General features: G+C 42.4%; 1 protein-coding gene across 1 annotated transcript in view; it reads right to left on the minus strand.

The window, feature by feature from the left end:
* The window catches only part of CDYL2 (chromodomain Y like 2), a 65,739-nt gene extending 48,939 nt beyond the window's left edge, over positions 1-16,800 (minus strand). Inside the window, exons 1-2 of the mRNA XM_089689775.1 lie at positions 16,771-16,800; positions 15,885-16,401 (exon numbers count right to left, since the gene is read on the minus strand). Of these exons, the coding sequence (XP_089545901.1) occupies positions 15,885-16,401; positions 16,771-16,800 (547 nt within the window). The remainder of the gene's footprint in view (positions 1-15,884; positions 16,402-16,770) is intronic.
* Between the last annotated feature and the right edge of the window lie 9,338 nt (positions 16,801-26,138).

The following is a 26,138-nucleotide window of genomic DNA, read 5'->3' on the forward strand; positions in this document are numbered from 1 at the left end:
GCAACAGTTTTCTTTAGGAAACCTTTAAATCACAAAAATTGACGGTTGTGAGCACCATGATCAGTGCGGTGTAGAGGTCTAATTTGAGTCATTATAGCATTGATTTATAAGGGGGTATAGTTCTCTTACAGTCAGGTCCATAAATATTGGGACATCGACATGATTCTAACATTTTTGGCTCTATACACCACCACAATGAATTTGAAATGAAACGAACAAGACGTGCTTTAACTGCAGACTGTCAGCTTTAATTTGAGGGTATTTACATCCAAATCAGGTGAACAGTGTAGGAATTACAACAGTTTGCATATGTGCCTCCCACTTGTTAAGGGACCAAAAGTAATGGGACAATTGGCTTCTCAGCTGTTCCATGGCCAGGTGTGTGTTATTCCCTCATTATCCCAATTACAATGAGCAGATAAAAGGTCCAGAGTTCATTTCAAGTGTGCTATTTGCATTTGGAATCTGTTGCTGTCAACTCTCAAGATGAGATCCAAAGAGCTGTCACTATCAGTGAAGCAAGCCATCATTAGGCTGAAAAAACAAAACAAACCCATCAGAGAGATAGCAAAAGATTAGGCGTGGCCAAAACAACTGTTTGGAACATTCTTAAAAAGAAGGAACGCACCGGTGAGCTCAGCAACACCAAAAGACATGGAAGACCACGGAAAACAACTGTGGTGGATGACCGAAGAATTCTTTCCCTGGTGAAGAAAACACCCTTCACAACAGTTGGCCAGATCAAGAACACTCTCCAGGAGGTAGGTGTATGTGTGTCAAAAGTCAACAATCAAGAGAAGACTTCACCAGAGTGAATACAGAGGGTTCACCACAAGATGTAAACCATTGGTGAGCCTCAAAAACAGGAAGGCCAGATTAGAGTTTGCCAAACGACATCTAAAAAAGCCTTCACAGTTCTGGAACAACATCCTATGGACAGATGAGACCAAGATCAACTTGTACCAGAGTGATGGGAAGAGAAGAGTATGGAGAAGGAAAGGAACTGCTCATGATCCTAAGCATACCACCTCATCAGTGAAGCATGGTGGTGGTAGTGTCATGGCGTGGGCATGTATGGCTGCCAATGGAACTGGTTCTCTTGTATTTATTGATGATGTGACTGCTGACAAAAGCAGCAGGATGAATTCTGAAGTGTTTCGGGCAATATTATCTGCTCATATTCAGCCAAATGCTTCAGAACTCATTGGACGCCGCTTCACAGTGCAGATGGACAATGACCCAAAGCATACTGCAAAAGCAACCAAAGAGTTTTTTAAGGGAAAGAAGTGGAATGTTATGCAATGGCCAAGTCAATCACCTGACCTGAATCCGATTGAGCATGCATTTCACTTGCTGAAGACAAAACTGAAGGGAAAATGCCCCAAGAACAAGCAGGAACTGAAGACAGTTGCAGTAGAGGCCTGGCAGAGCATCACCAGGGATGAAACCCAGCGTCTGGTGATGTCTATGCGTTCCAGACTTCAGGCTGTAATTGACTGCAAAGAATTTTCAATTAAGTATTAAAAAGTGAAAGTTTGATTTATTATTAGTATTCTGTCCCATTACTTTTGGTCCCTTAACAAGTGGGAGGCACATATGCAAACTGTTGTAATTCCTACACCGTTCACCTGATTTGGATGTAAATACCCTCAAATTAAAGCTGACAGTCTGCAGTTAAAGCACATCTTGTTTGTTTCATTTCAAATCCATTGTGGAGGTGTAGAGCCAAAAATGTTAGAATTGTGTCGATGTCCCAATATTTATGGACCTGACTGTATATACTGTTTCACATTGGGGTTCTCATATAGTGTATTTATCAGCGCAGCACCACACTTTACACCAGTGCAACATAGTTTGCCCAAACTCTATGGTCTTATGCAGGCCATACATGGTTCGAATTCAGAACAATTTTTTGTCCTAAAATCGGACCTAAGAATAATCGGCTGATATTCACTCTGTTAGTGGGTCAGTGGCACCGGCCAATTTTCGTGGGTTCCTCCTCTTCTCGGTGATCGGGCATGTTGGAAAATCCGTGGGTAATCCGTCAGTGCCATCAATGATTTCGAAAATCGGCTGACCAAGTCATAAAGTTCACCCCATATAACAGGCGAAACTTCTGTTCCTTCCAGGTCACGGCTCATGCGCATATTCTTTTCAGGAAAATGATCGTATGATTTGACCATCGTTGAGTCGAAAATCAGTCCTTTTTCATGAATTTTCCAACATGCCGATCACTGCAAAGAGGAGGAACCACAAAAATTGGCCGGTGCCACTGACCCACTGACAGAGCAAATATCAGCCGATTATTCTTAGGTCCGATTTTCGGCTGTAAAATCGGTCGAATTTTGACCCATGTATGGCCAGCCTTAGTCACACCATATGTGTTGAAAACTGATGGAAATGTATACGCAGATTTCACTTACAGAGACATCAGTTTTCATGCGAGGATCAATGAGGTTTATACACGTTGCAGATTCCTGCACAGAAAGAATCTGCACGTGATACCACTGTTGTGGTGTAAACAGGGCACATAGAGAACAATTCATTTCATTGTACCCTTGCGGAACGCGTGCAGAAAAACTGACATCTCTACACCATGGTGTGACTGGGCCCTATAACTGCCACTTTTGCTCAAAAGTTTACCTTTTTACAGGAAGTGGAAAACGAAGGAATCTACTGGAAGGAACAACAGGTTATGAAACACAGTGGGTGGCTTAGAAAAACAAAAACTGCGGTTATTGCTAGTGACTGCTTTCTAGGTGTCATTCTGAAATTCTGCCCATAGTTGTGTGTGCAGCACATACAGAGCACAGTCTACCTGGTTAGAACCTTAGTATTTCATCCTGACATGGCGTAGAGCACCAGTGCAAAAAATCCACTTCTATTGGTTATTTGATAACCCCAACTTGTTATGCGGGAGAGCGACTCAAAAACACTTCCACTGCAGGCTCTTTGGTATATCTCCTTTACAGAAAGGCATCGATTATACAGTCATGGTCAAAAATATGGGCACCCCTGCATTTCTGTCAGATAATATATTTATTTCAGGTACTTATATAGCGCCATCAAATTAAGCAGTGCTTAACATATATATTGTACATTCATGTCAGTCTCTAACCCTCAAGGGGCTTACAATCTAAAGTCCCTAACTTACATTCATACACACACATACTAGGGACAATTTAGACAGGAGCCAATTTACCTACCAGCATGTCTTTAGAGTGTGGGAGAAAACTGAAGTACCTGGAGGAAACCCACACAGGCACAGGGAGAACATGCAAACTCCAGGCAGGTGGTGCCGTGGTTGGGATTCGAACCAACGACCCTAGTACTGCCAAGAGGAAGTGCGAACCATTTAGCCACTGTGCTGCCCAGATAATGCACAACTTTGCCTAGAAAATTGCTACAGTTACAAATGTTTAGGAATTCTCATGTTTATTTTGTTTGTATTGGTATGGCATAAAAAGCTAAATGTGACACATTCCACGCTAAACCCCAAAACGTATTGGCACCTTCTAAAAATTGTAAGCAATAGTTGCATTCTAAATTTGTGATGCTCCTGTAATTTGCAATTAAACTCATCTGTATCAATTAACAGGTGCTGACAATATAGAAATCACACCACCAACCAGTTAAAATGGTGAAAAATTTACTCAATCTTTCTGTTGTGTGTCTCTGTGTGCCACATGGAGCATGGAGAAGAGAAAGAGCAGCAAAAAATTGTTTGAGAATTTGAGAACAAAAATTATGGAAAAGCATGGACAATCTCAAGGTTATAAGTCCATCTCCAGAGATCTTAATGTTTCTGTGTCCACTGTGCGCAACATTGTCAAGAATTTTACAGCCCATGGCACTGAAGCTAATCTCCGTGGACGAGGAAGAAAGAGAAAAATTGATCAAAGATTGCAGTGAAGGATTGTTCGAATGGTGGATAAAGAACCTCGATCAGCTTCCAGACAAATTCAAGATGACCTTCAAGTACAAGGTACAACTGTGTCAGCTCGCACTATATGGCACCATCTGAATGAAAAGGGACCCTATGGTAAGAGACCCAGGAGGACCCCACTGCTGACACAGAAACAAAAAAAAAGCCAGATTGGAGTTTACCAAAACTTACCTGCGGAAGGCAAAATCCTTTTGGGAGAATATGCTGTGATCAGACGAAACAAAATTTCAACTTTTTGGTAAAGGCCATCATTCTACTGTTTTCAGAAAAAGAAATGAGGCCTTTAAAGAAAAGAATACAGTCCCTACAGTCAAATATGGTGGAGGCTCACTGATGTTTTCGGGTTGCTTTGCTGCTTCATGGACTGGATGTCTTGACCGTGTGCATGGCATTATGAAATCTGATGACTACCTAAGAATTCTGAGGTGCAATGTAGGGCCCAGTGTCAGGAAGTTGGATCTCTGTCAGAGGTCATGGGTCTTACAGCAGGACAATGACCCAAAGCACACATCAAAAAGCACCCAGAAATGGTTTACGACAAAGCATTGGGGAGTACTGAACTGGTCCATATCTCAATCCCATAGAGCACCTATGGAGAGATCTCAAAACAGCGTTGGGAAAAGGAACCTTTCCAATCTGAGACACCTGGAGCAGTTGGAGAAAGAAGAGTGGTCCAAAATTCCAGTAGAGAGGTATAAGAAACTCAATGATGGTTACAGGAAGCGAAATGATTTCAGTTACTGTTTCCAAGGGGGGTGTGCTACCAAATATTAAATTGAGGGTGCCAATAATTTTGTCCAGTCCATTTTTGGGGTTTTGCATGGAATGTGTCAGATTTGGCTTTTTGTTTCTCCACTTTTTTTGTGTCATACCATTACAAACAAAAGAAATAAACATGAGATTGCCTAAACATTTGTAATTGCAACACTTTTCTAGACGAAGTGGTGCATTATCGGACAGAAATGCAGGGCTGCCAATAGTTTTGGCTATGACTGTATATTACAGCACTAAGAAGCTTCTCACACTCATCAATCACCCTGCCTGAATAAGACTGACCCAGCAAGTGCAGCAGAAGAAGTAGAAGTTACAAAGCTGAGTCTTTAGCAAATACCCTCTCATGTAAAGAACTTGATGTATTGTGGCTGTAATGGATTACTGGAAGCTGAGATCAAATAAAAACGGTGAACTTTCTGACTTTAGCAGAGAGGCCGAGTTTGGTGGCTTCATTAGCACACTGACCAATTTTATAAGTTACCTGAATTTGCTATTTAAAGAAGAACTTCGGGATAGGTGAAAGAAATCACCCATTAGTATACCCCCTACACAAAACAGTTAATTACATTTTGAAAATCATTACCATTTAGGAAAAAGGTCTTTTTGAATTCTCATGACCTCATCTCTGTAATTCAAAAGATAAAAGCATCTGCTCTACCAAGGAGGAGGCGTAATAGTAGGGGATACATCACATCCTCTCCTCTCTCTGCAGTAAAAGGAAACTACAGTTCCCATCAACCACAGGGAATTGCAGTGAATGTGGGTGGGTACACTAGGCTTGCAAATGTTGAATATGTCTGAGAGTCCCGGTCTGCCCACCACTGAAAGTGGGGCTGAATTACATCACTGCTTCCTGGAGAAAGAACTACAGAAGGGATGTGCCACGACCAATGGCTGGGGAATGGGAGGCATAGCAGCCACTGCTCTTACAAACAGGAAACAAAAGAGAATTAACGGTTTGGTTTGAAAATGAATGGGTTACTTCAGAGCAACTACTGAATGAATCAGAAGATGGATGACATATTCAATGAAGGTAAGAAATCAGCAACAAGGACACGTAAATAAGTTTTTGCCCCGAGTTCTGTTTTAATTATTTTTTTTAAGCATATAAATAAAAAATAAAGTAAGTGTCTCAATATTCTTTTGCAGCCACCAGCTCCTTCCAGGTATTATTGAATATCAAAGTAATATTGAAGGTTTTATTTTTTGTACTAAAATTAAAACAAAATAAAGTTGATGTTACCTCTGCAATGCAACAATATTGCACAGAGCTGTCCCTTACCTCCTCTTTGGTGGCCCCCTGCCAATGCTGTCTGCTTCTCCTCTGAGTACCCCCATTAGCAAACGTGGTGCTAAGGGGGCACCTGTGCAGGCGCCCTCCTGATCTGGGCTGAGTGATTCCATAGACACATACAACACCAGTAAGCCCCACCCCCTCTCACTTCTCACAGGCTTTTGAATCACAGCAGCAGGAGTCTATGGCTCCTGCTGCCCTTAGCGTCTCCTGTGAGACCAGAAAGAGGGGACAGTGGTGCTGAAGCCAGGACAGCACTGGATTGTGAGAGGAGGCTAGTAAGAGTTTAGGGATGAAGGGGAAGAACAAGTAGTCAGGAGATTTTTACCTAAAAGCAGAGAATGCATTAAGGTAAAAAAAACACTTAGACATTAGAACTACTTTAATGCTACCCACTAATTGTTGTAGTAGCACAATTTTCTGTTAAGGAGATTGGTCATTCGAGATGCTTAGTTGTGTGCTGGGTGACCCAGTCTCCCCAATGCCTCCACTAGCTGGTGTTCAAACGATAAGGTTTGTTTAGATTCCAAACGCGCAATGCATTGTCTTTATAACAAGCCCTTAAAGATCTCTGTAGCTGCAGGCACTGTGGAGCAAGTCATCTCCAAATTTCACATCCAAAGCACTCAAGTCCTTTTCTCTCAGCAGTTCACCCTGCTCCCACTCCAAGGGCTCCTGCTCTGCTCTTACATTAGAAATTCGGTACACTGCTGGGACGGGGGGATGAGCTGGCTTAAACAATGACTTCAGTATTTCTGTGGTAAATTTGAGGATAAATAGCTCCATAGTGCTGGAAGATACTGGCAGTTAATGAAGGATTTTTTTATTTAAAGCTCATTTACAACTTATAAAGTAGTTATAAAGCCTAAACATTTTTTACCTTTATGCATTCCTTACATTAAAATGTAAAAAATGTTTAGACATTGGCGATCATCCCCTCACCTACCCTTATACTTACCTGAGCCCAGGGTGGATGAAAATTGATGATTTAAAAAAAATCAATCATCAAAAAAATCAAACATCATCAAAAAATTTTTTAAAAATCTTTTTTTTTTATTTAATTCGGATTTTTTTTATTTTTATCAAATTTATTTTAATAAAATGCTTTTGGAGTACAAATCTATCTAAAGATAGTTTTTCATTTAAGATACATTAATAATTTAGTTTATTCAACATAAAATGGAGCTTAGTTTGAGCATCTCCCTATAAATTCAGATCAGCTCATGGGGGAGATCTCTGATGGGGTGCTGCTTCAGATTGAGTGCGGCTTTGAACGAGTGCATAGAAGAAGCAGTTAAACGCAGCAGTTGAACTTAAGCAGGAGAACTCAAGCAGCAGGAAGACACAACAACAGCAAGAAGCTCTACAGCATGCTGGAAGACTGCAACCAAACACCTTGGAAAACCTCTTACATGCCTGAGTCCCACTCTGTGTACCTTTATATAATACACCCCTCTTCTCCTTATCATATTACTACCCTCTGTTCCCAAATCTCATTTCTTTACCCCTCTGCTCCACCTCACAACCTGTACATCTCCCCCTCACTGCTATCATCTCCCTACTACTGCTCTCTTCACCTCCCCAAAATGTCTCTTCCACTCCTCCTTCTCATTTTCCTCTCCTCCGTTCCCAAAATCCATTCACTATATCCCTCTGCCCCTCCCAAACATTTGTATATCGTGTCCTCACTGCTTCCCTCACCCCTCTATGGCACCCACCACCTCCTCCTATTACTCCGCTCTCCCACTGACCCCAACACCTCCACTAGGAGTTTCTCACGCTCCCGCACATCCCGCTCCCATGCCACCTTTCTCACCCTTCTCCTCCTCCTAGCCGCGGGGGACATCTCCCCGAATCCTGGCCCTCCACCTCCCTCACCCGCTCAACACCCTCCCACCTCCACGTCCTACTGCAACCCCCACAACTTAGTATCTGTCCCCCTGCTCCCTAAAATCTCCCCCCCGTTTTCATGTGCACTCCTGAACACCCGTTCGGTGTGCAACAAGCTTACCGCCATCCACGACCTCTTTGTTTCCCGCTCCCTCAACCTCCTAGCGATCACGGAAACCTGGATCCAGCCCACTGATTCTACCTCCCCTGCTGCACTCTCCTACGGAGGTCTCACCTGGACCCACTCACCCAGGCCTAACGGTCGTAAAGGTGGTGGGGTTGGTCTGCTCCTGTCACCGCAGAGCACCTTCCGAGTCCTCCCAAACCCCCCCTCCCTATCCTTCTCCTCCTTCGAGGCCCACTGCCTCCGACTATTCTCCCCAACCCCCCTGAAGATTGCTGTGATATACCGGCCTCCTGGATCCATACCCCGCTTCCTGGATGACTTCTCCTCCTGGCTACCCTTCTTCCTCTCCTCTGAGCTACCCACCATAATTCTTGGGGATTTCAACATCCCTGTCAACCTCGACAACCCGGACACAGCCCGTCTCCTCCACCTAACCTCCTCCTTTGCACTTGCACAGTGCATACAATCCACCACCCACTCCGACGGAAATATCCTGGACCTTGTCTTCTCCAACCGCTGCGCTCCCCACAACCTCACTAACACCCCCTTCCCTCTCTCTGACCACAACCTGATCACCTTCTCTATCTCCTCGTCCTCCAACGCCTACCCCTCCAAGTGTCACACTACTACAAGCCGTAACCTCCGCAACCTTAACCCTGCCTCCCTCCACTCTGCAGCTGATCAACTCCACGACCGCATCCTCCCCCTGTCCTGCCCCGACTTGGCTTTGACCGCCTAAACAATGCGCTCTCAACAGCCCTCGACTCACTAGCGCCTTTAACCACACGCAACATCAGACCCCGACCGCTCCAGCCCTGGCAGACTGATCACACCAAAACACTCAAACGACAAAGTCGTGCCCTGGAGCGACTATGGCGCAAAACCAAATCCCAACAAGCCTTCATCTGCTACAAATCTGCCTTCCACACCTACACCTCCTCCCTCCATGCTGCCAAACAGGCCTACTTCTTGACCCTCATCAAGGCCCTCTCCTCCAATCCTCGCCGACTCTTCTCTGCCTTCAACTCTCTACTCTCTCCACCCCCACCTCCACCCAGCACCTCACTCACTGCCCTTGAGATTGCCAATCACTTCAAAAACAAAATTGACACAATTCGCAAGGACATTGCCGCAACTCACACACCCTCTCAACCCGTCCCCTCTCACACAGCTACCCCCTTATCCCCCCTCCCCCTCGACATAACCCGCAGGGACTTCGTCGCTGCTCAAACTCTCTCCAACCCCCTTCACCCTCACTCAGCTACCCCCTCATCACCCCTCTCCCACAGCCCCACCACTGCTCTGACCTCCTCTTCCACCCCACCCTACATTCCTCATACTGAAGCTCCCCCAACACTCCACACCTTTGACCTTACTACCATCGAGGAAGTCTCCAAGATCCTCTCTGATGCCCGCCTCACCACCTGCCCCCTCGACCCTATCCCCTCACAACTCCTACGACCTTCCTCCTCCTCCATCCTACGCTCCCTCACCCACATCTTCAATCTCTCCCTCTCCTCAGGCACTTTCCCCTCCCCTCTGAAACATGCACACATCACCCCCATACTTAAAAAGCCCTCCCTGGACCCCAATGACCCGAACAACCTCAGACCCATCTCCCTGCTCCCATTTACATCTAAACTCCTCGAGCGCCTCGTCTACACCCGCCTATGCTCTCACCTCAACGACAACAACCTCCTCGATCCCCTACCCTGCCCCCCTGCCTTACTCAAACTCTCCAACGACCTGCTAACCGCCAAAGCTAATGGCCACTATTCAGTGCTCCTACTCCTTGACCTCTCTGCGGCCTTCGACACAGTCGACCACCCCCTCCTCCTCAAAAAACTACACTCCCTCGGCCTCAGAGATTCTGCTCTCTCCTGGCTCTCATCCTACCTGTCACAACGCTCCTTCAGCGTTACCTATAATGCTACCACCTCCCCCTCACTCCCCCTCTCTGTTGGGGTCCCTCAAGGCTCTGTCCTCGGGCCCCTTCTCTTCTCCATCTATACCTCCTCCCTTGGCCAACTCATACACTCTCACGGCTTCAACTACCACCTCTATGCCGACGACACACAAATCTATCTCTCAACCCCCCACCTCACCCCCTTGGTCTCAGCCCGAATCACACACCTACTGAGCGACATATCAGACTGGATGTCGCTCCACTTCCTTAAATTGAACCTCTCCAAAACCGAGTTTCTTGTCTTCCCCCCAGCCCGGACACCACCCCCCATTGATTTCTCCGTCACATCCAACAACGCTACCATCAAACCCGCCCTGCAGGCCAGAGTACTGGGTGTCATTCTGGACTCCAACCTATCCTTCCAGCCCCAAGTCCAATCTTTAACAAACTCGTGCAGACTCCACCTCCGCAACATCGCCAAAATCCGCACGTTCCTAACCCCAGAAACCACTAAACAGCTCATCCACTCCCTCATCATATCACGACTCGACTACTGCAACTCCCTCCTCACTGGCCTGCCTCGCCGCTGGCTATCCCCTCTTCAGTCCATCCTGAACACGGCTGCCAGACTCATTCACCTTTCCAACCGCTCTGTCTCCGCCACCCCCCTCTGCCAATCCCTCCACTGGCTTCCGATTGTGCAACGGATCAAATTCAAAATCCTAACGCTGACGTACAAAGCTGTCCACCATACTGCCCCGAACTACATCACCGACCTAATATCCAAGTACCGCCCAGCACGCACACTCCGCTCCTCACAAGACCTCCTTCTCTCTAGTTCCCTGGTCTCCTCCTCCCATGCCCGCCTCCAGGACTTCTCCAGGGTGTCACCCATCCTCTGGAACTCCCTGCCCCAACCCATCAGATTATCACATACTCTCCTCTCCTTTAGGCGCACCCTGAAAACCCATCTCTTCAGGGAAGCCTACCCCACCCCCTGCTAACTTGCCGACCTCCTCCACTCTTCCTACCACTCCATCCCCCACAGCTATCTCCTCCTGTGCCACCATCCCCTCCCTCCTAGATTGTAAGCTCGAAAGAGCAGGGCCCTTGATCCCCTCATGTTTTGCATTGTATTGGTATTGTTCTGTCACATGTTCTGTCTCCCTTTGTAATGTACAGCGCTGAGCGAACTATTGGCGCTTTATAAATACTGTATAATAATAATATAATAATAGTTATGTAGCATGAGGCTGTATATTCTGCAATATTTACATTTTCGGTAAACTCATTCAATGAATCCAAGCTCTGCAAACTGAGATAACATGGACTGCACTGATGCATTCACACACTTTCACAGTGACCATGAGAAAAAAACATGAAATAAAAGAATTTGAGTCGTTCTTAAGCTATGTGCGATTAACCTATTAACCTAAAATCGGCTCCGATATCGCTGTTTTACTAACCTGAGAGCTTATTATTCCAAAAAGGAAACCTTCATTGGGTTTGAAAATATAAAAGGTTCTAACTACCAGCAAGAATGAGTTGGATTCCTTATATTTAAAGAGGACCTGTCATTTTAGATCCAAAGTGGCAGCGCCTGTTAGCGGGCATCCAATCACCTGCTGCCGCCACGTCCCTCACCTTGTGTCACTGCCGCATCACCAGCCATCCCACTAAAGTGAATAGGACTGTTGGTGAGTCAGATCAGAGGAGCAGCCGCTGCAGGACAGAGATGACAGTTGCTCTTTAAAAATTATTATTTAAATCAAGCCTTTTCACTAATGATTTAAATCATATCCACCCTGCCTGAGCCCTCATTTGATCCAGCGCTGTGCTGGATCTTCTGTCCCCTCACTTTCTGGTCTCAAAGGTTTTGCGGTCAATAAAAGCCAGTGACAAGGGAGTGGGGGGGGGGGGGAATTATTATTATTATACAGGATTTATATAGCGCCAACAGTTTGCGCAGCGCTTTACAAAATGAATTAGAGTTTTGCTGTCTGTGTCTGTGGATGCAGGCAGTGGGGTTTGGGAGCAACCTTGCATGATTACCCCCATAGAAAACAGCTTCCTATGGGGGTACTTTACAGAGAGGAGGAACCAGGAGCACTGGCGGGGGACCCCAAGAAGAGGAGGTTTGGGCCTACTCTGTGCAAATACATTGCACGGAGCAGGTAAGTATAAACCTGTTTGTATTTTTTTCAAATTGCATTTTTAATCACTTTAGACATATATAAAGTCCTCATGCACACTTGACATTTTTATAGCGGCTGTTTTCGGCTTTTGATGTTTTTTCTACAGCCAGTAAACCCCCCCAGCATGTTATCCTATGTGTCCATGCACACATAGACTGTAATCAACGTTTTTTTGTCAAGGACATTATTTGGCTGGAAAAAAACCCAGGACTAGTGGGCTTCTAGGAGTTTTTTTAGCTGTAAAAATGCTCTAACGCAGAAAAGCATGGCAAACTGCGGTGAAACGGCACAAACCGGTGTTTTTGGACTTTTTTCGGTAAAAAAAAAACACTAAGGAAAGCAAACACGCAAAAACGCGTCAAACCGCTACTAAACACGGCAAGATGCAGTTAAACACTAAAAAAAGCTAAAAAACTTGCGTTTTTAACGTGACTTTACACAGATAAGATTACCAGCGTTATCAAAACGCCCCATGTACATGGAGACAATTAGTTATTATTTATTTATTTCAGGTACTTATATAGCGCCATCAATTTACTCAGCACTTTACATATATATTGTACACTCACACCAGTCCCTAACCCTCAAGGGGCATACAATCTAAGGTCCCTAACTTACATTCATACATACACATACTAGGGCCAATTTAGACAGGATCCAATTAGCCTACCAGCATGTCTTTAGAGTGTGGGAGAAAACTGGAGTACCTGGAGGAAACCCACACAGGCACAGGGAGAACATGCAAACTCCAGGCAGGTGGTGCCGTGGTTGGGATTCGAACCAATGACCTTAGTACTCCCAGGCGGAAGTGCTAACCATTTAGCCACCGTGCTGCCCTAGTTGAAAGTCCTAAGCCTGGAAACAGTTACACTTTAGGCCTACTGTTGGTAAGCATCCATATTTGTTCCTTGTTACCATGGCAGCTTTAGCAGTTAAAGTAATGGAAGATTTTGGCGTGAACAGCACAATTGTCATTCAGCATCTCACCACATTTTTAAACCCTAAACTCTAGGGAGATTTAAAAACACTATTTAATCCAGTTATCTGTTACTTAGAAATCCATGCGTGTTTTTTATGGCCAAAACCTTTTTTGGAAGAATTAGAACACCTGTCAATATTTCACAGCAGTCTGCGCTCCCGCTACGTAGATTCACACTCTGTATGTCTTAGTGACTATCAGAAACTGATTGGAAATTACCTTTACATTTTTCTGGTGCCAACTTCCTACGAGGGGAATTCCCCTCACTTTGTATAGATTTTTTTTTACTTCCTGTTGGGTTTTCAGGACAATAATGGGACACAGACAGCCCAAAAAATCAATAAATACAATCTCAGATATGATATGGATTTTAACCCTTTCCAACTCTGCTCAAAAAAAAAAAAAAAAAAAAAGTTTTGACTATAAATACCTTTAACCACTTCCCGTCCAGCCCATGTACATAAATGGCCGGACGGGAAAAGTGCAGGAGCGGGTTGTCATTCATAAACAGCGCCTGCATTCACAGCCTGTGCGAGCTCCCTGGGAGCGCGCGGTACCGCGATTCGCTGCCCGCTGCGTCCGGAGGAACAATCGCGGTAAGGGACCTCTGTGTGAGGTCCCGATCATGTGATCACTGATTGGCCAATCTGTGATCACATGAATAGTAGTAAGCAAGATGTCACTTCTGACATCATTGCTTACTACTAGTGAAATCTGTGAATGATCACAGAGATCACATGGTACAAGGCTATTCACAACAGCCTTGTACCATGTGACAAGCTGTGACCAATCACTGCTCTCACAGTATTTCTCAATGGTTGCAAGAATGCAGCCAGAGAGAAGGAGAAATGATTGCTTTTACAGCCTTTATGGGTGTAAAAGCAATCAGTGTAACAAAAAAAAAAAAATCTTCATCACCCCCCCACAAGTAGTACAGTGTCACTATGGTGACACTGTACTGCTAGGGTGAAAGTATGTTAAAAAAAAAACAAAATATAAATAGTATAAAAAAAAATAAAAATGTAAAACAATTTTTTGAAACATTGTAATTTTTGGTTATAAACGAATTTGGGTTATTTTTTTTTACTTAAAAGATAGCTGAATATATTTTAATCAAGATTTATGAAGAAAGATTATTTATTAGCAACATTTTATAAGAAAAACACTTTTTTTAAAAATTTTAGCGCTGAAAGCTGAAAATTGGCCTGGACAGGAAGGGGGTAAAAGTGTCCAGACTTGAAGTGGTTAAAGGATATACAGGGTTTAGATAAAAAATGGAAACACCACACAATTTGCAGGTGTGAAAGTGACCACATGTTTTGCATTGAAAGCAAAAGTGATGTAACATTTCATCAACCACTGTGTGAGCTGCTAGTAATATGGAGTCATGTCAGAGCTTAATGAGCTTCAAAGAGGGCAAATCGCTGGTGCCGGCTTACCTGGTTTCTCAAGTTGCCAATTCTGTCATGTTGTGAGGTACGTATCAAAAGGTTATGCTGGCATGTCCAGTTTCCGGGAAAACGACATCTGATAAGCGGAAGTGCGGTGACATGGTCAACTGACCGAAAGAGACAAAACGACATTGCGCAGGACTGTGACCTGGAATAAGAAAACAACTGCTGCAAAAGTGACTGCAGAGCTCAATCTCAGTCCTGTGAAGAATAAGTTCAGTGAAGACTGAGATTGAGCTCTGCAGTCACTTTTGCAGCAGTTGTTTTCTTATTCCAGGTCACAGCCCTGCGCAATATCTTTTTGTTTCTTTCGGTCAGTTGACCATGCTGACCACGCTTATGCTTATCAAAAGACGTTTTCCCGGAAAAACTGTATATGCCGTCATAACCTTTGACCCTTGTACCTTGCGATGCGGCAAATAAATTGGCAACTTCAGTCGCAGAGGCACCAGCTACGTGGGCACCTACAATATGCCCTCTTTGAAGCTCTGACACAACTTTGTATTACAATGCATGCAGTGAATGATGGAAGTGAGGCTTCCCACCTGTTAGCTAGGTGTCTCATTACACAGCGGAAGCAAAAGACTGTTACATCACTTCCACTTTCAATGTGAAACGTTGTCACCTTCACACCTGCCAATAATGTAGTATTTATATTTTTTGTTGAACCCCTGTATATAAAGGAATGCTGCACTGATAAATATGGAGGCTTTCACTGCTGAGCATTTCTTGATAAATGCTGTTTATCTGCCTGTCTTGCTGACCTAATAGCCTAATATTTTCTAAATCACATGTATGTCAATTTGACATTTTCACTTTAGTCACAAATCACTTGCTACATGCATGTTTCAGGTGAACGACAAAGTATTCATAACAGATGATCAGCATTCCAGCCCCAGAACTTGCATTCTCAGAACCCTCCCCATGTGACGGTGCTGGTGGTCCAGCATTGTCATGATGAATGAGCCACATTCTTTTCCCTACTTGGAAGTACATAGTCAATACTTTCATCCCAGTAGCTGGGGAGTGAAGGAAAGGAGAGTATGTGCTGCTTGGTAGGGGTGGGGGACTAAATCAAATGTACTGCTTTGCCCTGCAGGTTTGATTTAAAGGGCATGATAGGTGAAGTTTAGTTAAAGTAAGCAAGGCTTCATATCACCCTTCCAAGGTACTGTAAATGCTTTTATAAACTTCCTACCTACCTACCTCTTTACAACTTACAGGTTTCAGCTCACACTTCTAATTGTCCAACATAGCCACATTGTACATACCTAATCCATTGACTATGGGTGAATCACAGGCCTCCAGCCCGCTTGGTAGACCTGGTGTGCCTTTGTCATCATCTAGGTCATTTTTTCCCTGCTCTGATCCGTTTTCAAAGTGCTTGTCCTCTGTGTGAGTATGAGGGTCCCCGTTTTCCAGGGGTTTGATCAGTGGCATTATCTGCAGTCCGCTAGGAGTAGTTCTGTAGGTTAAAGTCTTTGTTGGTCGGTCCCCGGGGGTATATTTGGCTGTGCATACCTTCTTCTGCTTTTGAAGTGCATGTATTCTCCTCCGTTTCTGTGCGGCCCCCCGTCCTCTGCCAGAATCAGGAGACCTGTGAGTTATTTTGGCAACAGAAGACCCTCGTAAGAGCTTTGAAGCCACTGCCTGCTTGCCGGCTTTGGCTCGCCTGTCTCTGCCTAGGTGCAGTCCATTAAATTCATCAATAAACTCCTCACAGTGTAGTAGGTGGTGTTCCGGTTCCCAAGTGTCTTCACTACTCCCGTAACCTTTCCATCGTATTAGGTATTCCCACTTCCCTTTTTTGTTCTTTCTTTTGTCAACAATCCTTTCAACCTAATAAGGAACAGGACAGTTAGTATTGGGTTTCTTCAGATAGTTTTAAAGAATGGAGTAAGATGACATTAATAGTTACAATGTTTTAATAGTTTGTTCATAACATCAACCAAATAGATCACAGCTCTGGGTGCTTCACCCAGATATAATCAATAGAGAAATATGTTCGACAAAAACAAATCCAAATTAATTTAGAGAAAAATATACTTTATTAGCCAATTATCCTCTAGAGCAGCCTTTCTCAACCAGGGTGCCCAGGCACCCCAGGGTGCCTTCAGGTTTCTTCAGGGGTGCCTTGGCAAAATGTCCAAAAATTGCTCAAAAGTTGTATACAAACCAGCGGGTGGAACAAGCCTGCCTTTCAGTTACACAAAGCCGCAGGTTTTCATAGTGCATCATTACGACCTTCTAGCCACAGGCGTCCTGACAGCCAATGACATAATCAGTTGATAAGGAGGTTGTTAGTCGCCTGCACAGCATCCTAGTTTGATCATCCCCTGCCTCTCTCCATCAGTGCTGGGGTCACATTAGCTCAGTGATGGAGAAAAACTGAGGGAGAAGAGAAACATTGGAATACTAGTCAGTACCAGTGTGCAGAAGTATATTTGCTTTGAAAGAATAAATCACCTCTAATGTTGGTTGTCCTACGTGTGTGGACGTTGCTGTGTTATATAAAACTATTAGAATAGTTTTTCACATTTTAGAATGGGGTGCCTCGGGACTCTCCATAATTTTAAAGGGTGTCTTGACTGAAAAAAGGTTGAGAAACACTGGCCTAGAGCAGGGTTTCCCAACTAGGGTTCCTCCAGAGGTTGCTAGGGGTTCCTTGAGCAACGAGCAATATCGCCTCTCAGATAGGTTCCTGCTGTCACCACTGATATTTTTAGCTATCTATAATGGTATATTTCTTCTCAATGACCACAAGTGCAAGGAACATTCTTCCCACTGACCATCACACGAATGTATCATGAGCTGTAGATACAGTTATTTTTAGCAGGGGTTCCCCACGACCAAAAAGTCATTTCAATGGTTCTTCTAGAGGACTAAAATGAGCCCTCAAAATACTATAACAATATTTACAACATAAACAACACAACAAAAATTAATATAACACTGTGGACACTATAAATGTGTATATGTATTCATATAGAGCGGGTAAAGTAAGTATTGAACACGTCCACATTTTTTTATTTTTTCATATATCTCTAAAGGTGCAATTGACATGAAATTTTCACATGTCGGTAACAACCCATGCAATCCATACATACAAAGAAACCAAAACAAAAACGTTCAGAAATTCAGTTATGTGTAATAAAATGGAATGACACAGGAAAAAAGTATTGAACACACTAATTGAAATTTATTTAATACTTTGTACAAAATCCTTTGTAGGTAATGACAGCTTCAAGACGCCTCCTGTTTTCAGAAACTAGTCGCATGCATTGCTCAGGTGTGATTTCGGCCCATTCTTCCACACAAACAGTCTTCAAATCTTGAAGGTTCTGTGGGCCTCTTCTGTGAACTTTTATTGTTAGTTCTTTCCATAGATTTTCCATTGGATTCAAGTCAAGTGATTGGCTGGGCCATTCTAGCAGCTTTTTCTTTCTTTCAAACCAATTGCGTTTCCTTGGCTTTGTGTTTGGGATCATTGTCTTGCTGAAATGTCCACCTTCATTTGATCTTTATCATCCTGGTAGATGGCAGCAAATTTTTACACCATGTTGTTCTATCCTCTAAACCTCACTGTTGGTATGGTGTTTCTGGGGTTATGTGCAGTGCCATTTAAACCTCCAAACATGGTATTATGGCATCCAAAGAGTTCGATTTTGGACTCATCTGACCAGACTATATTCTCCCAGTATTTCACAGGCTTGTCTAAATGTTGTGCAGCAAATTTTACACGAGCTTCAGCATGATTTTTCTTCAGCAATGGAGTCTTGCATGGTGAGCGTGCATACAGACCATAGCAGTTGAGTGCATTACTTAATGTTTTCTTTGGAACAATTGTACCTGCTAATTCCACGTCTTTCTGAAGCTCTCCACAAGTGGTCCTTTGCAGACAACTCTTCTGATAATTCTTTTCACTCCTCCATCAGAAATCTTGCGAGGAGCACCTGGTTTCGGCCAGTTTATGGTGAAATGATGTTCTTTCGACTTATGGATTATGGCCCCAGCAGTGCTCACTGGAACATTCAGAAGTTTAGAAATCCTTCTGTAACCAATGCCATCAGTAAGTTTTGCTACAATAAGGTTGTAAAGGTCTTGAGGGAAATCTTTACCTTTTTCCATCATGAAATGTTTCTTGTGTGACACCTTGGTAATGAAACACCTTTTTATAGGCCATCAATTGAGACTGAAGCAACTGATACTGATTTGCACTGACAAGGGGCAGGATTGATTTCTAATTACTGATAGATGTCAGCTGGTGTCCTGGCTTTCCATACCTTTTTGCATCTCCATTTCTTCATGTGTGAAATACTTTTTCCCTGTGTCTTTCCATTTTATTTCACATAAATGAACTTCTGAACATATTTGTTTTGGTTTCTTGTATGTATGGATTGCATGGGTTTTTACCCACATGTGGTGAAAATTTCATGTCAATAGCACCTTTAGAAATATATTTACTGAGAACAATGGTGCCGTGTTCAATACTTATTTTAGACCGCTGTAGGTATTGTAAATGTATAGTGTGTTGTAACTCTACCATATACTAGGAATATATAAGTGTAAAATACGGTACCCAATAAATCTACTAAGCTATCCCAATATTCACAAAGAAACTTTCACCCTTGAAAGTGTAAATAATTATATAACAATATGAATGGGTCCCCACCTTATAAAATCCCCACCCTATATTTAGTGGCAAACAAATCTTTAGGAAATAAATCTCCGAAATATACAAATATACAAGCAAATAGTGTTAAATTAAAATAAATAAATAAATGAAGTAAATAAAGTCTTTTCCGCAAATATAGTGAAATTAATACCCAGTGTCATTAAAGTCCAAAATTTATAAATGAATACAGCAATGTCCAAACTCCAACTTGATAATTCTTTAAAGATGTTGAGCCTTTCCTCTGGCTCCCAAAGGTTGGAAAATGCCTCAAAGAAAAACAAACTCACAATAGTGCATTATCTCAATAATATTCCATATCACTCTATATTTAGTGCAAAAAAATGTGCAAAAACAAAATAAACCAACACTGCAAAATCAGTGATGTGCTTCACTCTGTGCCAAACACAACTCCAGTGATGTGTCACCTCTACTTAAATCAGCAAGTATACCCTTACCAGAAATCATAGGATACAACGCCTTGTATATCAATAGAAGGTATCACCAGAAACGCTTCTTCTACTCTCCTCTACTTCCATTTACCATACAGGATTTTATAAGGTGGGGACCCATTCATATTGTTATACAATCATATACTAGGAATACCAATGAAAGACACAAAAAAAGTAAAGTATAGTGCAAGGGTCTCCCTACTTTCTAAGCAAAGGGCCAGTTTACTGTCCGTCAGACAGGGCTGAACGGAGTAGAAAATGCCGTGGCATCAGTGAAATAACCAATGCCCCATCAATGGTTTAAATGGAATGAATAGTGCACCATTATTGGTATCAATGAGAAGAACAGTGCCCCATTATTAGTATCAATGGGAAGAACAGTGCCCCATTATTGGTATCAATGGGAAGAACAGTGCCCCATTATTGGTATCAATGAGAAGAACAGTGCCCCATTATTGGTATCAATGAGAAGAACAGTGCCCCATTATTGGTATCAATGGGAAGAACAGTGCCCCATTGATGCTGTCAGTGGGAGGAATAGTGCCCCAAGAGCTGGGTAAAGCCAAGCCAAGGACCACATCTGGTCCAAGGGTAACAGTTTGGAACCACTGGTATAGAATATAAATATAACTCGAATAGTGCATCAAAGAAATGCATCTAAGGATGAGATATAACTATCCTGCAGATCACCACGCATATGCTGCAGTTGAGCTGCTAAGTAGTACACCCAGGCGTTGTCGACAGCAACCCCTCCCCTATCTCTGGGGCCCCACAGTTGTTCAAGCTTGATCCCTCCATAACAACATTCTAAAAATAGAATTAGCAATATGAAAAATCCACAAAGACATGACGATGGGTTTATTATGTAGGAAATATAGTAGTTGGGCCATTAATATCATTTTGATGAGGTTGGTTCTGCAAACAAGGATAACCATTCCATTCCAAATGTTAACTTTATCTTGAAAGTGTAGTAATAGATGCAAAGTATTGTTAGCACAGTAATCAGTGAAAGTGGGCGTGATTACCACACCCAGGTATTTAAAAGGAGGAGGTAACTTGGCCCGGCCCAAAGGAGGAAAGTAATGAATTAACTGCACCATCAAGTGGCAGCAAGGCAGATTTGGACCAATTGATTTTGGGACCAGAGTATCCTCCGAAAAAATTAAATAGTAGGCATAATGGTGCGGAGAGAAAAGTCAGAGTCACCCAGGAGCAGGAGCATACCACCTGAATACAATGTAAAATATCACTAATGCATCCGGTTATGGAGAGCATTAACTCTCACTGTATGTTGGTACAGGCAGCCACAGAGGAAATCCAGCCCAATCACAATAGAGTCGTAGAATCAGGAACTGAGATGCAAATATCACAGAGATGCAGAAATCATAGAGGCTATTTCTCAAACAATAGATTGTGGTACTAAGCAGGATGTATGGTGAATACATTGTTTTGTACATCACCATGATCCAAATGTTGATGCAAAAGGCATGACTATCATAAAATCCACCCAAAGGAAATGATCAGAATATATGGCTAAAGAAAGGGACAAGGCCAGTGTCCCGTGACATGTTCTGTTGCCGCTCGTGTGTCAAACGTTCTAAAGAGCCAGTTTGCCACCATTAAGACATAGGGAAGTAGCAGACTATGGCCAGTGTGGGAAGAACAGGCCGCAGCATGAGTGGGTGTATATAATGCCCCAGACTCAGTGGTCATTGTGAGTAAAAAAAAAAAAACAATGTTTGTGACCCATGGGGGGGGGGGGTATATTGCCCCATTGTTGATTTCAGAGTGAAATGTGGTACCAAATTGTAGATATCAGGGGGAGGAATATAGTCCCATCAGTAGTGTCCATGGGAGAAATAGTGCCCCAAAGGCCAGTTAACTGCAAACAGCAGCAGGTGGCAGTTTGGGAACTGTCTTGTAATGTTACTTTAAGAGATATATGGCCAAAGCTTTTTTTAGCCAAACTTCATTGGTGGGTCACAGTACTCTCCTGAGACCCATAATCAGCTAATAGTGGGCTATTGCCCGCTATCAGGTGACATGATCTAGGTGCTCTAGAATCTGGAAGGGTTCCTATAATGTATTGTCAAGGGCTAATAAATGTAAAAAGGATAGCTGCTACTCCAGACCAGCCCAGGTGGCCTCGGCCTACATGTCTCCAAAAAACACACACACACTGATGCATTTCGCCCCACTCACTGAGGCTTAGTCATAGGGCACCCTATGACTAAGCCTCAGTGGGTAGGGTGAAATGCATCGGGATGTGTGGTTTGGTGGAGACATGAAGGCTAAGGCCCCACCTTTTTGTTTATTCACCTGGGCTGGTCAGGACTAGCCGCAATCCTTTCCTTTTTACATTTATTAGCCCCCTGGATTGGTATTAGGTCAAGCTTGCACCCTATACTCTGGAATACAGGTCGCATTGTCTTGTCAAGGCTTGACAAAGAGAAACTCCCACGAAACGTATTGCCCCCCTCCATCCAATGTACGATCCAACCAGGAGAGCACACAACAGCGGAGAATGAGTTGTACACTGAGCAGGTCCCAACCGGTACAGATGAGTCTAAGCCTTAATGCACAATGAATGTTTTTACAGCGGCCGTTTTTGTCTTTTGATGTTTTTATCTACAGCCAGTAAACTCCCCAGCATGTTATCCTATGTGTCCATGCACACATGGACTGTAATTAACATTTTTGGCTGGAAAAAAACCCAGGACTAGTGGGTTTCTAGAGTTTTTTTAGTTGTAAAAATGCTCTAACGCTTAAAAACGTGGCAAAACGCGGTAAAATGCTCCAAACAGGCGTTTTTGGATTCTTTTGACCTAACGCTAATGCAAAAATGCTTAAAAAACCCTGAAAAACTTACATTTTTAACGTGACTTTACACAGCTAACGTTACCAGCGTTATCAAAACCTCCCGTATGCATGGAGACAATACATCGCCTTCATAGCCCAACCCAATTTTATTTCAGCTTGGACTTTGACTCGCAGGATTGTGAGAAAAACAATTCAAAACCCACGTTTGACTGCACGATCCCTCCAGAAAGATCTAGCAGACACTGGAGTTGTGGTACACTATTCCACTATAAAGAGATACTTGTACAAATATGGTCTTCATGGAAGAGTCATCAGAAGAAAACCTCTTCTACGTCCTCACCACAAAAATCATCGTTTGAACTTTGCAAATGAACATATAGACAAGCATGATACATTTTGGAAACAAGTTCTGTGGACCGATGAGGTTAAAATTGAACTTTTTGCCGGAATGAGCAAAGGTACGTTTGGTGAAGAAGGGGCACAGAATTTAATGAAAAGAACCTCTGTCCAACTGATAAACATGGGGTTGAATCAATCATGCTTTTGGGTTGTGTTGCAGCCAGTGGCACAGGGAACATCTCACGAGTAGAAGGAAAAATGGATTCAATAAAATTTCAGCAAATTTTGGATGGTAACTTGATGCCATCTGTTAAAAAGCTGAAGTTAAAGAGAGGATGGCTTCCACAAATGGATAATGATCCTAAACACACCTCGAAATCCACGGTGGATTACATCAAGAGGCGTAAACTGAAGGTTTTGCCATGGCCTTCACAATTTCCTGACCTCAACATAATTGAAAATCTATGGATAGACCTTAAAAGAGCAGTGCGTGACAGACAGCCCAGAAATCTTAAAGAACTGGAAGACTTTTGTAAGGAAGAATGGACAAAGATACCTCAAACAAGAATTGAAAGACTCTTGGCTGGCTACAAAAAGCGTTTACAAGCTGTGATACTTGCCAAAGGGGGCAGTACAAGATATTAACTCTGCAGGGTGCCCAAACTTTTGCAGACGCCATTTTTTTGATTTTTGTTATTTTGAAAGTGTAAATGATGGAAATAAAATCTAACTTTTGTTGACATATTATAAGAATGTCTAATCTGTAATTTGATGCCTTTTGGAGATTTTTCCATCTTTCCTTGGCTTCTTTATGCACATTAATACAAATTTTTAGCTGGGGTGCCCAAACTTTCGATCCCCACTGTACCTAAATGTGACTTTGCTGTTGTTTTAGACACACAGCTTTTTAATCAGATCCCATGCTCCTGTCCACTTTTTTCTTCTGTGTGCTAGCTAGGACCAGCTCAGGTCTACAGGAACTGATCCACAGCAGATTAAGGATTTGTTGCATTGACAAACATTAGCTCAATTCCACTGGACTGATGACATTTGGTACTGTGCGCGAATAGTTATTGCTATTTCTATTAGAATTTATTCTGCCAATTTGCAAAAAGTATAGCTCTATACAGCGTGAACCAAAAGGATATCTTTTTAAAAACATTGAACTTTAAAAAAAATAATAAAACCGTATATGTTGTACAATGGCCCTGAAGAAGCCCATGATCTAATGTCCAAGCCATTGTTACACATATGGGCACAGAGAAAAATTCAGCATGAAGAAGAGACCAATGTAAATATTTTAAATAAATGAGTTTTGTAAATTTCTACCTTCTTACCTATTCTGCCCTAATATCAAAGTACACATTGTGCAAAGTAGAAATTATGCATTTCTCAGCATCCTTGCTATGTTTAGCTACTGTGCCAATGAAATCTTCACAGACATATGGCATTCCGTGTGTGCGGAGTTTACACATTACCATTATTACTTCACATTTATACAGTATCAACATATTCACCAGTGATTCATAGGCTACAAATCCCACAAAATAAATATACAAAGATTACCATAATTTAACATACAACAATAAAAGCCATAATTGACCTGCATAAAAGCCATTAGAATCAAAAGGTAGGCAAGATTAAGGGAGAACTAAACAATTTAAGCAGCCATTTACTAACACATTTATTTAATTGATAAAAAAAAATTATATCATCACTTTTCAAGTTCTTATAATCAGGAGTTGAGGACACCCATGGACTGGAACGATGCTGTATTTATCAAGTTTATCATCTGTAATGCATATTTCATTCCTTTTTTTTTTATTATTAAACTTTTTGTGAGTTGCTCAATTATTGGACCACACCCAGCTACCTGAAGGGTTAAGCAGACGAACCTGTTATCGAACAAATAAGTAGTAAAGTTTAACCCTTTATGACAGCAAAAGCATGAGCCATGTTACGACAAAATGCTGACCTGAAATGTAATTCAATGGGTTGCGTAAGTCTGAAAATTAAAGGCTAACTCTCCTTTCGTGGCAAAAAAAAGAAAATTGAAAAATATAAAAAATATTGCCTATATAATTGTGACTCAAGTTATATTGTAATTGATTATTAAAAATTTTCTTTTCAATCTGCAGTGCTAAAGTTTTCTGTAAAATGCAATGCAATATAGTTACCTGGAGGCATTCTGTACACAGATGGTACACGCCCCCTGAAAATGTAATCTCCTGCTTGTGTGATTGGCTCACTGATTTTTCCAAAAGTCTGCAATTAGCTACAAGATAGATTTTTGGCATGCCCTGCAATAAAAATGACATTTTTGGTGAGATACTATGAAAGGGAAATCACGTCTAAAAGGGATGCAGACCCTGCCAATTTCCTTATTAGCAACTTGCAGCTGCAGCAGCTAATTGATAAATATAAAACCATCCCATTAGATTCACTCTACACATGCACACAGGCAAACAAACAGCTATTTCTTCAGAATAGCAAAAGGTAGGAAATCTGCAGCATAGTTGGTTAAATTCCCGGCAATATACATAGATCACACAGAGGGAAATGTTTTTTTTTTTCGCAACAAAAGTGGAGTTACTCTTTAAGGAAAGAAGAAACAAACTTACAGCTATGCTCAGTTTAGCCTTTATTTTCTATATGTAAGATGAATATCTTGCTCTCTAAAGTTATCACTTAAAATCCCACAGGACTTTCATGAGATTCTTTATCCACTATGAATGACATTATTGTAGAAAATCTTGACCAAGTGAAGCCTAGTAAAAATGAAAATATCCATATTTGGAACTGATTCAGTTTTCAATTCATTAGTATACTGCTTTTGAGAGCTGATATGGACTGTTCAGACAAAACTTTCTGAAGGGACATGTTGGAAATATTTTTTCATTAGATATAACGTCTCATTTTCATTAAGCCCTCATGCACACGGGACGTTTTGACAACGCTGGTAACGTTAGCTGTGTAAAGTCACGTTACAAATGTGAGTTTTTCAGCTTTTTTTAGTGTTTTTGCATTGGCGTTTTGCTACGTTTGCTAGCATTTTTTTTAACCAAGAAAAAAACATTTTTTTTGGTTAAAATAGTCCAAAAACGATGGTTTGCAGCATTTCACTGTGTTTTTCAGCATTAGAGCGTTTTTACAGCTAAAAAACTCCTCGAGAAACACACTACTCCTGGGTTTTTTTTCCAGCCAAAAAAACGTTGATTACAGTCTATGTGTGCATGGACACATAGGATAACATGATGGGGGGTTCACTAGCTGTAGAAAAAAACATCAAAAGT

The sequence above is a fragment of the Staurois parvus genome, unplaced genomic scaffold, assembly GCF_062004578.1.
Source record: "Staurois parvus isolate SC_StPar_1 unplaced genomic scaffold, SC_StPar_1.0 ptg000498l, whole genome shotgun sequence".
NCBI lineage: Eukaryota > Metazoa > Chordata > Amphibia > Anura > Ranidae > Staurois > Staurois parvus.